Source organism: Alosa pseudoharengus, unplaced genomic scaffold (assembly GCF_046254945.1).
Source record: "Alosa pseudoharengus isolate Yale_2024_CS ecotype anadromous, Long Island Sound unplaced genomic scaffold, YU_APseudo_1.1 YU_APseudo_1.1_scf_5, whole genome shotgun sequence".
Classification (NCBI taxonomy): domain Eukaryota; kingdom Metazoa; phylum Chordata; class Actinopteri; order Clupeiformes; family Clupeidae; genus Alosa; species Alosa pseudoharengus.
The window spans coordinates 6670473-6687972 of NW_027468837.1; the positions used below are offsets into that span (position 1 = coordinate 6670473).

The 17500-nt window shown below is 45.9% G+C and overlaps 2 protein-coding genes across 4 annotated transcripts in view; one reads left to right on the top strand and one right to left on the bottom strand.

Annotated features, from left to right (window-relative positions):
* Nucleotides 1-11320, top strand: part of hdac7a (histone deacetylase 7a) — a 43715-nt gene extending 32395 nt beyond the window's left edge. For all 3 annotated transcript variants that reach the window (XM_076268490.1, XM_076268491.1, XM_076268492.1), the window contains exons 20-24: nt 2689-2807; nt 4337-4470; nt 5020-5104; nt 6126-6261; nt 7551-11320. In XM_076268490.1, the coding sequence (XP_076124605.1) occupies nt 2689-2807; nt 4337-4470; nt 5020-5104; nt 6126-6261; nt 7551-7599 (523 nt within the window). In that variant the 3' untranslated portion in view covers nt 7600-11320. The remainder of the gene's footprint in view (nt 1-2688; nt 2808-4336; nt 4471-5019; nt 5105-6125; nt 6262-7550) is intronic.
* A 160-nt stretch (nt 11321-11480) lies between these two features.
* Nucleotides 11481-15500, bottom strand: LOC143104433 (uncharacterized). The gene is made up of 2 exons (XM_076268494.1): nt 13999-15500; nt 11481-12270 (listed from the first exon to the last, which is right to left on the bottom strand). Exon 1 carries the CDS (start codon nt 15090-15092, stop codon nt 14472-14474), a length of 621 nt encoding a protein of 206 aa, XP_076124609.1. The 5' UTR covers nt 15093-15500; the 3' UTR covers nt 11481-12270; nt 13999-14471.
* Nucleotides 15501-17500: the final 2000 nt, after the last annotated feature.

The window sequence follows — 17500 nt, forward strand, 5'->3', positions numbered from 1 at the left end:
CACATGACTGCTGTATTTCAAAAAGTCAAACATTAAATCACCGGAGGACGAAACACCCCAATCATGAACACACACACACATGCACACACACATACACACATGCAGGAGCACGCACACATGTGCACAATCTTCAGTTTTCGGGTTACAACTCTGACCGTTTCTTCATGGAGTGCCACTGTGCTCATTGCCTTAATTTGCTAAAGCTTTCAGACGTACAAAGCCACACTCTCCCAACCCACTAACTGTAACGGGGAGCTGTTGTAGCAGGACACCAGTGACAAGAGCTAAAGAGCCGTAAGTATGTATGGCAGCTCTGCACAGTGCCATAAGCTCCTGGTTAGGAAGCACCGCCTGCACTCATCCGCGTGCCACTCTACTCCTTTCATTCGCGGCTCTGCGTTGCGTACTGTATGTGGTACATGCGGTCAGTCTGGCTGGCTGAATGAGCGAATGAATGACCAAACTGAGCTGGAGCTCAGTCGAAATGAGTTGGTGGCGGCGGTGGCAGCGGTGGCGGCGACGTCCTCAGAGCCGATCTGAGTTGAGCTGAGGCGTGTAAGTTGGGCTGGACTCCTGCCTCAGTGCTGAGAGCCGCTGCACTGCTTGGGCTGGGTGGAGAGAGGAGAGGAGAGAGGAGAGGAGAGAGGAGAGGAGAGGAGAGGAGAGGAGAGGTGTAGTAGTACAGGGAGACCTTCAGTAGGAGGCCACTGTGGTGGTGGTGGTGGTGTCGGTGCTGTTGGGAGACATGCGGTGTAGGTCGGGAGGGTTGGTTGGTTGGTAGGTGGAGTGGGGTGGGGGTTGAGGGGGTATGGACGGGGAGGTATACGTGGCGGAGTGGGGGAGTGTGTGTGTGGGGGGGGGGGGCTGTTGGCCGCAGGGTCTGCGCGGTGGGGGCAGGGATAGGTATGAGAGTGGAGGGGGGTGCGTTGGGTCGGTGTGCTTGCTCGCTCGCTCGCTCGCCTGCTCGGCGAACACAAGAGGCAGCGTAATGAAGGCAAATGGATCCCAGATGGCGGCCGTCAGTGACGTGCGAAGAGAGACGAGCTGAAAATGGGAACCAGACGCCGGGAGACGCTTTGAAGTCTGAACTAGAGAGAGAGAGAAAGAAAGAGAGAGGGAGAGAGAGAGAGAGAGAGGGAGAAGGGGAAAGAGAGAAAGAGAGAGAGAAGGAGATGGGTAGAGACTGACATAGAGGCAGAGGGGAAGAGAAAGACAGTGAGCGAGAGAGTGGAGAATGGAGGATGAAAGGACGGAGAAGAATTAAAACTTCACCCTGCTCATCAAAATCATTGGCTGGAATTATTACACCATGGAGACCCAGCCCTGGGGCATCCTGAGGGTTTTAGGGTCACTCTGGGACTTCAGAAGCCCTCCAGACGCCAGTCCCAACATGAGCCCCAAATATGCAGCCATACCTTAATGGGCACGCTTTGATACAGGATGTGGTAGCCTGACACAATAACCCCCCCCCCCCCCCCAAATCCCTGCATTTCCATCTGCATATTATTGCACAAACTTTGTTCCCCAAATTTAACCTGTTTCAGATGATCTTTGTTGTTTTGTAAATGCCACGTTGACAACACAATCCAGGGCATTTCATTTGCCAGAGTGCTTCTTTGCTTATGAAAGTTCATGTGCACCCCTCATAAAGCATATGCATACCCACATGCCTCAGTTCACTGCTAGCTAAATGTTTTGGCTCAGAGGAAGTAGATCGTTGCTCCGCACTCCTTTGTTATCCTGAGCTTCATTTGGGCCTGAATGGCACCTAACAGCAACAAATCGATCACCTTCAGTGTTCTTGCAGAAGTGACCGTTTGCGATGCTGCCTGCCCGCATCACTGTGTCCAGTGTTCATTTTGCAATCACTGCAATTGCAATTTTGACGACATTTTGCAATATGTGTGTGACATAAAATGGCTCTGTCTAGGGGAATCCCCTCTCAGCCACCACACAGGCACACATGAAACACCCCCCCCACACACACACACACTTCAGCCCTCTGGAATGAAGTGTGCAGGCCCTCTGGTATACAGTCATATATCATACACTCATCTGGACTGGGTGGACACAGGGCCGAGTGGCTGTTGATGGGGGTTTGATAGGCAGGTCCTGTAAGCAGTTATACTTCTAGCTCTCGCAGCACATTTCAAAAGACCACCCCGAAAAATAATCATGAAAATGATTGATGTTTATGTGATGTTTACAGTACTATCAGCGGGTTAGTGTTCAAACTGATGTTTGTCAAGGCCTGCTTAAAATATACATTTTCACATCGGCTTTGTCACAGACTGCTCTTGTAAAAAATGATATTGTCATATTTTCATTTATTCATTTGGCAAACACTTTCATCCAAGCAGCTTTCAAGTGAGGAAAAAATTCAAAGCCACAGTGCAGTGTGAGGCATTATAGTTAGCGCTTGCTAAATGAGCATGTAAAGATGTGTGCATTATAGTTAGCGCTTGCTAAATGAGCAAATGTAAAGGTAAATGCAGTTTTCGACATACTGCAAACAAGCTTTACTATAATGTGGTCTGCTGAGATGTGAGAGAAGCTAAGGTCTTTTTCATGGGCTTCAGACCAGCCAACTCAGTCTAGACCTGCAAGTCTGTTGTCTTCCCCCTCCATGTTTCCATGTGGTTCCATGTGGTTCGTAACATTTCTATCTCCTCTTTGTGTTCCCTGCAGGACGGTGGTGATGCCCATTGCCCACGAGTTCTCTCCTGACATGGTGCTGGTGTCGTCCGGCTTCGACGCTGTGGAGGGCCATACAGCAGCCCTGGGGGGCTACCGCGTGTCTGCTAAGTGTAAGCGCCCCTCTCTGTACTAGAGCCCTCACCACTTCACTGGCCCTTGCTGCTGGATTGAAGAGAGCCTAGGCCTGGCCAACTCTCTCCCAGCAGGGGGCGGCTGTATGGTTGTTCCCTTTTACAGCACTGGCAAATCATTACATGCAACTTACCTGCTTTGGCTATCATATCTTTGTAGCTTTGTAGCAAATATTTTACACATGGAGAAGCCCAATATTAGGCCCTTTCGCACTGTAGGGACTTTTTGCAGTTCCTGGAACCCCTTTTTTCGTGCATTTGGTTGGACAGCATGGACCTGGGGATTCCTCTGACCACAGTTCCTATAACTATTTGAGTTCCTACATTGGGGTAGGGTCTTTTCCCTGAGCATATGACTGATGTACATGCCAACTTGGCCAAGGCAGCAGAAGCATCTTTTCTTTTTTTTTTTTTTTACCTCTGCAAAAGAAATTCAGCTTCTGATTCAATTTTCTTAAAATAAAAACTGCAGAAGAAGGCTGCAAAGGCTGACTGTCACGCCACAAATGCCTTCTGGACAGATGAAAAGAATAACGATGAAAGCAATGCTGATTCTTTTTTATGTGCTTCCTGATACCATGAGCTTCTAGTTTGTCAATAAACTTTAATAGCTAGTAACTAAATAGCAATGCTGTCCATTTCATTACTTTATGTTTATGTAAGAATTGGGCTACTAACGTCATATCACTTAAGTCAAACAGAAAAAGCCCTAGGAACTGTGTAGTTCTAGGGTCAGCCTCTCCAAATGCGCCTATTGTACGCTTTGGTGGATAATAACATCTAACCAATCACTGTGCTGTCTTTAAGCGAAAGCTTATAAGTGACAGTATACCAGAACTCTATGGTATACAGTGAAGGATTTCTTTCATTAGACTAAAATATCTTTGTTTTGTACATACTCTCTCTTTCTCTCTTCCTCTCCCTCCCTTTTTCTTTTTCCCCTCATTCTCTCTCTACTCCTCTTTAATCTGGCGCTTCAGTGGCTTCAGAGAACGCTCTTGCTCTCTCCTGCAATTTTCCTGAAATGGAATTTCATGCAAGGAGACAAATCGTTGGTGCTTCTTTGAAGGCAGCGCAAGCTGTCTGAATCGTGGCCAGATTTGTGAATATGGCGCGTTATTCGAGCTCCATTCCAATCAGCAGAATTTATGGCCTAATAAGAAGATGTGCTGTCCCCCATTCGAATCACCTACTAATTGCTTTCACTCTCGGCAACCTTTTTCATTTACATGGCTGCACAATCACAATCACACAGCAACGTAAAGTTAACATGTTATCGTAACACTGATCATCTGAATTCAGAAATATGAAACATGAACATCAGATGTTTACAATTACATCTGCATGGGTTGGTGAACTACTGAGCTTAACGAACGTAATTGGAAATGTAATGAGAGGGCTTTGAATTAGCCACAGTAATGTGTGTTTTGGTGAAGGGCTATGCCTCGTTGATACCAATCTGTCCCTGCTACTGACACCCCTAACCTCTGCATCCACCTGCTCCCCAGGCTTTGGCTTTCTGACCCGGAAGTTGATGGAGCTGGCCGGGGGTCGCGTGGTCCTGGCTCTGGAGGGCGGTCATGACCTCACGGCCATCTGCGACGCATCTGAGGCCTGCGTCAGCACCCTGCTCGGCAACGAGGTCAGACACCGCCCACACCCATGCTGATGTTCGCACACGCACACGTACACACACACACACACACACACGCACACACACACGCACACACACACACACACACACACACACACACACACACACACACACACACACACACACACGTAAATAGTTAACACATGCATGCCCATGCAGAAACACACCAACATACTTGTGCACATGTAAACACACTAACTCCCACACACACGCAAAAGTCAAGCGCTGTCTGTCCAATCAGCAGAAGGTGATGCTAGAGAGTGATATTGGCTCTTCTCATCTCTCATCAGCCCATCTGGTTGTTGGCAGAAGAGCCTTGTTGTATTCTCTGACTGTGAAGGGGGTGTGTACTATGCGTGTGAAGTGAATCATTTGACAGTTTTTGTATGTGTGAGTTTGTGTATGTGAAAGAAGAGTGATCTGACTTTACGCATATTTCTATGTGTTTGTGTGATATGACAGTGTGTGTGTGTGTGTGTGTGTGTGTGTGTGTGTCTGAAGTCTAATGCTGCTACACTGTATACCCTTCTCCCTCAGACCGAGTCCCTCTCTCAGGACGTCCTGCAGCAGAGGCCCTGTGCTAACGGGGTGCGCTCCCTACAGCGCGTCGTCCAGGTCCACAGTAAGTGTCTGACACCTCCCCCCACCTCCACCCACACACACACACACACCCTAACTCCAGACCAGAGCAGCACTGAACACCACCCCCCCCCCCGGTGCTCACCCACCTCCACCCCAGCACTCTCTTGAACTGTCTCTACCACCCCTTTCCCTCGCTGTACTGCGTAGGCTTTGCACTGATACTGCACACTGTTCCATTCTTCATGTTACCCGTTGCAAAACCCATCCTGTTAGTCCTTCCATCTTGGAGCCTCTCCCTCTTCCTGCTCTCTCTCTCTCTTTCTCTCTCTCTCTCTCTGTTTTTCTCTCACTCACTCCGTCAGGCTGTCGGCTCCCACCCTTCTCTCCTCTGCCCCCTACTCTCCGTCTCTCCTGGGTCTAATTAACTTCAAACCGTCCTCTGGCACACGACCTCCTCAACATCCTCCTCCTGATTGCGCACAAATGTCAGCGCAGTGCTGTTCAATTAATTACAAATATTTGCAAAGCCACAAGAATGTTAAGCCCTTCATTTAGGGAAGGAGCGAATCGAACATTGGAACACACACACACATACACACACACAGGAAAGCACACATACCCACCACACACACCAGCACATGTGCACATAAACATGTGAGTGTACCCCCCCCCCCACACACACACACACACACACACACTCTTACATACACACTTAAGTGCTTTTTCAGGTGTGCAATTGGTGCTTACAATAGAATGTCAAGGCAGGTTGTGTGATTTGGCTGGCATCTGTAATAATTGTTACAATTAATCCTATAGAATCTCATTCACTCTCTCAAGCTCAAATTAATAAATTAAGCAGAGATGAATTACCATGCTCATAACTCAATGCACTATTATCCAAGAATGTGAAAAGATGTATATATCTTCATGTACCTATATTTCTATGTATATCTATATCATGTACTGTACAGAGGAAAACAAAGAAACAATGGACTGAGTTGCCTCTCCCTCTCTCTCTCTCTCTCTCTCTCTCTCTCTCCCTCTCTCCCTCTCTCCCTCAGGGCAGTACTGGCGCTCTGTAAATGCGCTGGCCCACACGGTGGACATGTCCTACCTGCAGGCCCAGAGGCGTGACTCTGCCAGTGACGCCGTCTCTGCCCTTGCCTCTCTCACCATGGGCGTCCACAGCAACAGCAGGTGAGGACGGACACGCGCAGGCACGACCACGCGCTCCCCTACTCCGCGCTGCCCGGTCGAGAGGATGGGCAGATCTCTCCTCCTCGCCGCCCCTCGGCCCCTCCTCTCTCCATTCTGCCCCTGCTCTTCGCTCCATTCTGCCCCTGCTCTTCGCTCCATTCTGCCCCATTCTGCCCCTGCTCTTCACTCCATTCTGCCCCTGCTCTTCACTCCATTCTGCCCCTGCTCTTCACTCCATTCTGCCCCATTCTGCCCCTGCTCTTCGCTCCATTCTGCCCCTGCTCTTCGCTCCATTCTGCCCCATTCTGCCCCTGCTCTTCGCTCCATTCCTCCTCGCTCCATTCTGCTCCTGCTCTTCGCTCCATTCTGCCCCATTCTGCCCCTGCTCTTCACTCCATTCTGCCCCATTCTGCCCCTGCTCTTCACTCCATTCTGCCCCATTCTGCCCCTGCTCTTCGCTCCATTCTGCCCCATTCTGCCCCTGCTCTTCACTCCATTCTGCCCCTGCTCTTCACTCCATTCTGCCCCTGCTCTTCACTCCATTCTGCCCCATTCTGCCCCTGCTCTTCGCTCCATTCTGCCCCTGCTCTTCACTCCATTCTGCCCCTGCTCTTCGCTCCATTCTGCCCCTGCTCTTCGCTCCATTCTGCCCCATTCTGCCCCTGCTCTTCGCTCCATTCTGCCCCTGCTCTTCACTCCATTCTGCCCCATTCTGCCCCTGCTCTTCGCTCCATTCCTCCTCGCTCCATTCTGCCCCTGCTCTTCACTCCATTCTGCCCCATTCTGCCCCTGCTCTTCACTCCATTCTGCCCCATTCTGCCCCTGCTCTTCGCTCCATTCTGCCCCATTCTGCCCCTGCTCTTCGCTCCATTCTGCCCCTGCTCTTCACTCCATTCTGCCCCATTCTGCCCCTGCTCTTCACTCCATTCTGCCCCATTCTGCCCCTGCTCTTCGCTCCATTCTGCCCCATTCTGCCCCTGCTCTTCGCTCCATTCCTCCTCGCTCCATTCTGCCCCTGCTCTTCACTCCATTCTGCCCCATTCTGCCCCTGCTCTTCGCTCCATTCTGCCCCTGGTTCACTGTCCTCTTTTGCCCTTTCCACTACTCTCTCAGTGAAAATGTTTCATATCCTGCCAACACGTATTGAAATTGTTGGTTTGCTGCTCCACATATACTTCAACATAAATCAAAAAGAATTAAGCTTTATTTTCTCTGTCTCTTTGTCCCTCTCTCTTTCATCTTCCTTTCCTCTCTCTCTCTCTCTCTCTCTCTTTTTCTCTCCTTTCCAGTTCCGCTCCGCGTGAGTACATGGGACACGACACAGACCACTCCATGTAGGAGGCAGCCGACTGTCTCTCCTGTACCCCCAGGATGCCCCCGTCTACTGACCGTCTCTCCCGTACCCCCAGGATGCCCCCGTCTACTGACCGTCTCTCCCGTACCCCCAGGATGCCCCCGTCTACTGATGCCTTTCCTCTCCTTATCAGGGGCCTTTCCTACAGGGAGACCTGCGCTCAGCTCAATGTCCTTCAGTGCCTTTGCTATCTGCTATCCGCTATATAAGCTTTAAAACGAGCAATGACAAAGAAGATTGAATCAGCAATATGGGATTCTTTTTTTTTTTAAATGACATGGGGACACTCTGTTTTCATGTTGAATATTGTGAAACTCAAGAATTCTTTCTATGCTACTCTTGCGACACTTGTTCACTCCTTCAGCATTGACTCTTTGATATTGGTAGTCTTCAGATGACCATATAAGTCCATATATAGTTGGATTGTAGTCTGTAGCCTCTTGATTACAGGGGGATGGCAGGATACGTGGGATCGTTGGGGGTTAAAGGTGATGCCCTTTGGTATGACAGATGTTCCCCCGTTGGGTGGTCTACACAAGGTCCAGAGATCTGGGCTGATTTTGTGGCAAGTTCTTCTTTCACTGCGAAGGTGCTTTACAACAACAACAACAACAACAACAACAACAACAACTTGCATTTATACAACGCTTTATCAAGGCAGCCAAAGCACCCTACAGTGAAGAGGGGAACCTCACTAACCACCACCACCAAGAGGGGCTTTTCTCCCCAGGACTGAGTTCTCCCACCACCCAAGAGGGTAGTGCAGGCGGAGCACATGGATGGCTTCGAGCAGTTTGGCTAAACGCTCGTCATCTGACCAGCATGGTGCTGTGAGGGTGGGAAGAAGTGTTACAGTGGCATGACCAGTTTTGAAGTAAACCAAAGAAGGAAGTGCCAGTATGCTGGATCCCAATGCCACACACAGTGCCTTCCTCACTGTGAAGTGAAGAAAATATTTTTTTTCTTTCTTTTGAAAAAACGTGAAACCATTTTCTTTGAGCACTGTGTTGAAGTTTTGTTATACTGTCCTGGGGTTGTTTTGTGGAGTTAACCCTGATGTAAGACATGAAGCATTTTTTATTAGGTGGAGTTTATGAAGGAATTTTCCAGAAAGCATTCAGGAAGTAAACAAAAATAGACGTTCCTGTTCATACCGAGTTGTTAGTTTAAGCTATGCCTTTTAGTCATTCCTTTTTTTCTCAAAAACCAAAACACACGGCTGTCTTTAAGAATTATTCCTCAAAAACAAGAGACCTCTGTAACTTCTTTTTCCAATTCATTGTAACTCTGCTGCCAGTGATTTTGAATTTCAAGTTCAGTTAAGTACAGCATGAAACAGGCAGGCAGAAAAAAAGCAACTCAAAAAGTGAGACCAGCTTGAGATGCTTGCATTACAATGACATGCTGGACTTCATAGGATTCTGTCCACTGACGAAAATGCACTCCAGTTGTCTGTAGCATAAAAAATCCTGCCGTATGTGTCTTTGTACAATTTTGTACAACCTGTTCCTTTTTTAGACAAATCTTGTTTCAATGTTATATTTCACCCACAAAGACCAGTGTTTTAACCTGTGGACGTATATGCCTACTATGTTACAGTATGTACCTATTTTAGGCTGCATTCCTTTACTATATATATATATATATATATACAGTATATATATATATATATATATATATATATATATATATATATATATATATATATAATATATATATATTATATGTATATACTGTATATATATTATATATATTTTTTTTTCTACAAGACCAGTGAGCAATGTGAGCCTCACAGCCTATAAGTGTGTGTACTGAAGGTTGTTTTAAAGTATATATTTATATAGAGTTTCCATTTGTGGACCAATGAGTGCTTTTTGATACTGTTTCTGTTTTCTGTCTGCATGTTGTGTGATGTGTGTTTTGCCTAAGTGTTGGGTTCAGTGCTAGTTTAGCTCCTGTTACAAAGCATATTTAGACCTTAAGGCCTTAATGACATACTCCTCAGATGCAGGACAGTTTATGAGACATTGTAGCTGTTGAACAGTCTCTCATTTCATCTATGAGATGACAGCCGCTCGACATTCTCCAGTTGCCTCGTTTGACAGTGTCTCGTTTGACAGTGTCTCGTTTGACAGTGTCTCGTCGCAAGATGTTAGGGTGTCCTCGGGCATGTCCTTGGCTTTATTCCGTTCTTTGCTCTTGTGCAGCCAATGATGACACAATGAGATGGCTTGGTTGCTTTTGTTCCTGACCCAGGGTCGGTCAGCAACATCAGAGGGAGAAAGAGAGAGCGCGTGCGTGCGGGAGAGAGAGCTCGCCGGGGACGAGGCATCATCTGGAACCGTTATGAGTCGGAATCGGCGGTTCTTTTTGGAATCATAAAAGAGGGAGAGGGGTCTGAAAGGGCTCTGTTCCCCCGTTTGAATTCCAGGAACGTAGCGATGGAATTAACCCTGAACGTCGTCTCACCTTCCCAAGGCTTTTCATTTTTCTCCCCCCCCCCCCTAATCGAATCTCTTCTGGCCCTCTGAGGCCAGGCCTAAGCTGCGCTCCCAGCACCTGAATGGAACTTGACGTCTTGCACATTTTGTTTGCATTGATCTCTGTGCTCTGATGTGGCTGATACTCAAGTTACGTTCCTAGCAGGAATGCCCCCTCCCCCCTTTAGCGCCAAAACTGATCATTAGATTTTTATATCTCAAAAAAGCATCTTTTAAAAAATGTCCTACTAATAATGAAATATCTCCATGAACACATTCATTATGACTATTGTGAAAGGTGCTATCATGTGCACTGGAAGCTTCTCGCCTCCCATATGTCTTATAGCTGTGCGGCACATGACTTCATGGTGCTTTTCAGGAACCCAGGCAATGAATGTCTTATTACATTAGTCTAATACTGATTAAATTTTTTATATTTGCTTCTAAAATAGTAAAACAAGCTGAATGTGCCCAGCACAGTCTCAGACAAAAGAGTCTATTTTTCCGCCTAGTCCTTGTTTATCGGTGAGTTTCTCTGGATTTAGCACTGAGAGGCAGCTTTCTGGATCAAATGTCCTTGGAATCTCGATTTAAGAATATAATTCCCTGATTAGAAACAAATAAAAATGAAATAGTAGCACTTTCCTTATTGTGGTAAAGATGCCCTTGTGCATACTGTATGTTTTATTTTTCCCTTGTCTTATGTTTGTGTATAGTATATTTTTGTGCGTGTGATTGTTTGTTCATGGTGTGTATTGGTCATGTTGACGTGCTGCACATGTTGTTAAAGAAAACCCAGCCATGCAGGCTCAGACCACCTCGCCTGTGAGTGAGTGTGTGTGTGTGTGTGTGTGTGTGTGTGAGAAAGAGAAAGAGAGAGTGTGTGTTTGCATGTCTCATATCTAAACTGTGTGTGTCTTGATAAATGCTCTTGTTTTGATCTTGGCTAGAATTGTAGATAGCTCAAGGAGACCAAAAGCGCCACCATGTGCATCAAATCAAGCTGACAAACCTGTGTAAAGGTAGCCTTAAAAAAAACTGGAAGATTTCGCTTTGAAAAAAAAAAGCTTTCTGAGAGCTTTCTGAGACAAAAGAATGATATCTTTTAACTTTTTTCATGTTATTGGACGTATCCAATGTATTTGTACAGGTGAGAATGACTATACATTTTATACTGTTTTCTACTAATTTCCTTCATTAAAAAGACACCCATGTTTGTCCCTGATTTTGTATGAGCTTTGTTTTTCTTTATCATACTTATACACAAATACATCACATCTTCTCAGAGATATCCACTGTTTTAGCAGGGGTTTTAGCCTTGTAGCCACAACCCATGGCTGAAAGACATCCCTGCGAGACTGTTATGGGACTGTGTTCATGTCCCATCATTGAAGAGTGTTCACATTGACTACTGGGGTTTGCAGCATGGTGTTGTCAACCCTTGATTAGCAAGGTCTGCTACATTGCCCCAACGACACACAAATGTTGTACGCTCAGTTATTGAGCATACACAAAGAATAGTACTATACACATATAAAGCTGAATGAAGCACAGCAAGTCTGTCACCGATAGAAGTGTCCCAACACAGCACACACAATGCGTTGCTTTCCCTTTTTCTTTTTGTTTTTGTTTAGCTTATTAGCATCTTGCAACATTCATTAGGTGTGACAGAGAGTCAGTCTCTTTGATGTGGTGTCAGAACAGCATGCAACCAACACCTACTGTTGTTGCCACTGGCAACCAAACCTGCAGGCTACCATTTTCCATTACATACACACTTTTTGTGTTTCAACCCACATTTTAGGGTCTCTCATTATTTGGTTCTTGTCTGGGTTATGTCCAGTGATGCCCCCTAAGACTTAAGATACTACTGTCCAGTTTTTGTTTTCACTGTGCACCGAGGTTGAAAGAGCACAGCTTGAGCGAAATGGGATCTCGGTCTGTCCTCAGCGTGGGTACAAGGGAAGGGTCAGGTTGACACACAGGCCGGTGTGGTCTGAGGATATCCGGGCGAGTTTCGGAATGAACTGTCCAGACTTGTGCCTGCAGTGTCAGGAGAGGAGAGGGAGAGGGGAATGGAGAGTGCTGCTGGGGATGTGAGTCCCATTAGGGAAAGCAGGTGAAGATGGAGGTATGTTGCAGGTCTTCGCAGAGGGAATTTTCAAATGTTCTGAACTATCACCAGAGAATAAAAAGACAAAAGGTGAGTAGATGGAAATAACGTGCAAAAAATAATCATTTTAAAAAAGCATTGAAAAATCTCAACTTTTATAACATGTCTTTAAACAGATACATCACAAAAAAATTGGGGGTAAATCAATTAGCCTTCCTTCTACAAGGCCCGTAAAATTATATTTACTGGAAAATGCGGTTTGATAAAACCATATGTGTCATTATTCTGTGCAACTGATCAAAAGCAATAGAATTCCAAAAGAACAAAACATTTCCTAAGCTTGTTGTTTCAAAGTCAACTTAACCACTGCGGAGAACAAATTATAGTGTTGCAAATGACTCTTTTTTTCAAAGCAAACATCTGAAATTCACACATGCTAGTATTATGATCCCAGTGCTTTGTTTTTTTATCAGCTTTTTCAAACATTTAGTTGTTTACAACACTAAATAGAATATGTAGGAAAAACATCAAAATTTAGATGTTTACAACATGAAATACATACACACTCACGCACGCACACACACACTCCTGTAAAAACATTCACGCACACAAATACACACACACACTCTCTCTCTCTTTCTTTCTGTCTCTCTCTCTCACACACACTCTCTCTCTCTCTCTCTCACACACACACACACCTATCCACATGTATACAGATACACAAAACTCTGTAAAAAGTATTTCATCATTTATGCACATATGCTTATACACATACACACCCACACACACACACACACACACACACACACACACACATTTACATCTTCTGTTCTCTAAACACGTACAGAGACGTACACTTAATGGTCCACAACTGGTTTTAATCTAGTGGTTCCTGCTTGTCTGGACCCAGCAGGCACTCCCTGACTGACAGTGAACCTGATAGGACGCTCTGATCACAGGGGTAGCCAGAGACTGGACGAGCTCGCCTATCTCAGCTATCTGACATGCTTGACCTGGCTAAAAATCAATACATCAACTTAATTAATGTCCTAAACCAAAACTTCTGTTTTGTTGTAAACACAACTCACTCTGGATATGTAGCTATACATGTAAAAGCGCTACCTACAAAAGATTTGTAATTTTGTAACATTTTAACATCCTCCACTTCAAAATGTGCATGATAGTTGAGTATTTAATAGAAATAAATAAAGTATAAAGTATACAGACCATATATTGCAAGTATGAGGGCAATAAGATGGCTTACATACTAGTATTTGATTTGATATAGATTAATATTTGCATTGTGATGCATTTTGAGCAAAATATTCTACAACTAAAACTAATTGTTATATATGTTATTTGTACATTGACTATTTCCAGTTTATAAAAGGTCAGTAGTTTGCAGGCTTAATTTATCTCAGAGTTTTAATAGTTTCTATTGATTTGCGATCATTCCTTTATTATTTTCAAAATCTATTCAGTAAGATTAAAAAGGGTAAAGATTTAAACACAGGCCACTATTTCTGAGATGAATGCATATTACATCTTTCACATTGAGGAATGTAGATATCTAGTAATTACTAGATATCTACATTCCTCAATGTATCTACATTACATTTTTGCAAAGATTTAAAAATTAAAGCCAAAGTTAGGAATAAGAGTAAGAAAACATTTAACTATTTTTTATTTATTTATTTTGTCTCGCAGATATGGCTTCTCTCTCTCTCTCTCTGTGTTGACACCAGTGACTGTTTCTCTTACAGTTATGGAAAACAGCATGAGGTACATACCTGCCTGTCTGCAGCGTGGTTTGCCCAGGGGAGCTGGATGAAAAGAGGGCAAAAAGAGAGGAAGAGAGAGAAAGGTGTGGAGTTCGAGAGGCTTGGAGAAGCATCAAGGTTAGCTCTGGCAGCTTTACATCTGACTATGAGCGCTGAGGACTGGCAGATGGGTTAGTCTACAGACAGATTGAAGCTGGGTGGTTGATTTAAATAAATGAGAATTTTTTTTTTTTTTTTACACAGACCTGACATGACTTTTCAAGTAGAATTAGTTACCCTGAAGGGGTGAGTGTGGCCAGTACTGGGGCCTACAGTGGCGCAGTTCTTTGCAGAAAGCAGATTTGAGCACACAGGTTTCAGGCAAAATATGCCAAATTAGAGCGTTGGTTGTAGGTTAGGTAATGGAGGCAAAGAACAGGAAAGGGGTAGGTGAGAGGTCAGGGAGTTTTGGGGTGGGTGGGAGTCGGGGGATAGGAAAGTGGTTAGTGTCCAGCAGACATGGACCAGGCTCCTTCCATCCTCCACACCGAGAAGGCGTAGCTGAGCCTCTCGTGGGCCAGGTAGTTGCAGCTGGCCAGCTTGGCGTCCATCTCGTCGCTCTGCAGCACCTGGTAGAGGAAGTCGATGTAGCGCGAGGCCAGCTTGAGGATCTGGATCTTGCTCAGCTTGTCCGAGGGCAGCGTGGGGATGATCTTGCGCAGTGAGGCGAAGGCGTCGTTGAGCGACTGCGTGCGTTGACGCTCGCGCACGTTGGCGATGACGCGCTGCGTGTGCAGGTCCTCCAGCGGTGCCTCGGGCCCTGGCGGCCCCGTGATCACCGTCGCTATGGAGACGGTGGCCATGTTGGCTTGCGCCACGGCCGATGCCGACGGGGAGCTCTTCTTGGGGCGCTTGGGGCCGCTGGGCACCAGGCTGGTGGGGCTGGCCGAGGAAGGCCTGTCCTCCCCTCCACGCCCGCTCCCTGCACAGGCCTTCTTGGGCGAGGGCAGCCGCTTGCGGCCCGGGCCTCCGGACGGGCACTTCTTGGAGGAGCGCTCGAGCTCTTCTTCGCTGGCGCCCATGCCCCCTTCGGGTGAGTTGGCACAGGACACCTCCTCTCTCATCGCCCCTCTCTGCTCCGTTGCTCCCTCGCTTTTCACCTGTCCTTTTCTTTCTCGCTCTATCTGTTCTGTCGTGTTCTGTCTGGTCTCCCTCCTCTGTCTTCCCTGACTGTAATTGTAATACACGTACGGTCAGGCTAGAAGTGGAGATAATCTCAGTAAACTCAGTAAAGCTTTCTCATTAAGGAAAAGCAGTGAGTGTGGCCTAGGACGAATAGCATGTGGACGCTCCTACCAGCTGTTTCCAGGTCTGTCTGCTCTCTGTCTCCTCTGAAAAGTTCTTCCTCCCTCACGGCCTCAAGTCTCAAATGGAGGGCAAAACAAACCTGGCCTGCATCACCACCGCCTTTATAACCCCATCTGCCGTACTCCCCTCTCATTGGTCAGATGCACCTCGTGGGTGGGGCTTGGCTATAGGAGTGACTCGGGAAACGGATTCCGATTGGGAGCGGGTGGGGTGGGGGGGTGTCCGCGGAAGAGCGCCGACCAATCGGGTGCACCACGGCAAAGTATACAGAAGTTGTCAGAACTTTATGAGTTCCAGATTTCTCCCATGGCACTTTGCTATCCCTGTGCCGCTTATCTCTCTGTGCTCTCGCCGTCTCCACCTCCAAAGCCCAGGCTGTCTAAAGGCTCAAGGGCCACCACACACACGTTATTAGATGATATTAAAGGATCTGTGCAGCCTGTATTTTGGAGTTTGATATTAGGTCACAGTACACAGAAAGTGTTTATATCGAATGTAAAGAATTGTGTGTCTCGTTTTTCTTCATCTCAATTCCTCCCATGTTCTCTCTCTCTCTCTCTCTCTCACTCTGTGTGTGTGTGTGTGTGTGTGTGTGTGTGTGTGTGTGTGTGTGTGTGTGTGTGTGTGTGTGTGTGTATATATGTGTGTGTGTGTGTGTGTGTGTGTGAGGGAGAGAAAGAAAGTGTGCATGATCTAGCAATAGCTGAATTCCATTTAATAAGTCTGAGCATGATGTGTTGGCTACATGATGAACACAATGTGTATGTACAGTATCTGTACAGAAATTCAATAAACACACACCTGGCCCAGACAGCATGGTCTTGGTAACACACTGGCTCCGGTGATTCAGTGTAACGCTTGAGCAAATATTCACGGCCCTGACACATTTACTGCGACCACTCCTCTGCCCAGAAATGCGGGATCTGCGGTCAGTCAGCGTGTTTCCAGGGAAATGATGAAATCAAACTGTATCTTACAGTTCATCCAAAACCCAGAGTGCAAAATGATTCAGCGAAATAAATCCCTCTGGGAGATGACTGATGGGGGAGACATGCTATGCAGACAACATGGGACAAATAAGAACATACAAACTGTATGAAAACAAGCAACAACTACTGAATACACTGACTGTGTTTGTATTCTTAGAAATGAGGGAAAAAAATCTTTAGTTCTGTTTCCAGTTATTGTCTTTGGTATAGTTCTGGTATTTGACGCGTTTGCCCAAAGTGACGGGAAGAAAAAAGAAAAATATAAAAATAGAATCTTAACAACAACAAAATATAACAACACTGCTGCACATATTGAATCAACGCACCTATTTCTCTGACCAGGAGCCGCTACTAAATTTAACATCTCAAATTGTATTTAAGAATTGGGTTTGGTCCCAGTTTGTGAAAGATTATCGTCCATGATGAGGAGCAGATCTGAGGTGCTGCAGTGGAGGATTGTGGGTAGCAGATATTGGTGGTATCCTCTCCTCTCTGTATAAACGTAGTAATCTCTAGTTAGATTTGAACAGGATTGCAATTACAACTGAACATACTGTAAAGGAAATAGAATAGGAATAGGAATGACATAGATCAGGAATTTGGCTTTTTTGGTAATGCAAAGCTAATGTTTTGATTTCTCAAAGACATGCTCTTCCTGCATGAAGACCTGTCGTGGCCCCTGACCCATGAACTCTCACCCTATACGAGAGAGGAAATGAGGGCGGTGCCAATACCACAATACAACACACACACACACACACACACAGAGAGAGAAAGAGAGAGAGAGACTTGCATGCCCTGAAAGAGCAAAAGCCACTTAAAATAAATAATGTGTATCATCTATGCCTGGAGGCTTGGAAGGGCAGGAATACTCTTTCCCACATTGGCACTTTCCCAGGTCACTAAAGGTGAATGAAAGAATCACATTACCAATGATTCTTTCAGTGTGAACACACACACACACACACACACACACACACACACACACACACACACACACACACACAAAGATAGATATTGGGTGAAAAGAGGACACCAGTGCACAGTGTTATAACAATCACCTAGACTATGATAAAAACAAGATACTTTTATATTGATTATTTTCAGTGTAAACATGTGCATACACCAATAGCAACAAACAACACCAGTAAACAAACCAACACATATGCACATAA

Bases quoted from the DNA above. Each gene is read 5' to 3' on its own strand.
- LOC143104433 (XM_076268494.1), bottom strand. From the start codon at position 15,092: ATGAGAGAGGAGGTGTCCTGTGCCAACTCACCCGAAGGGGGCATGGGC.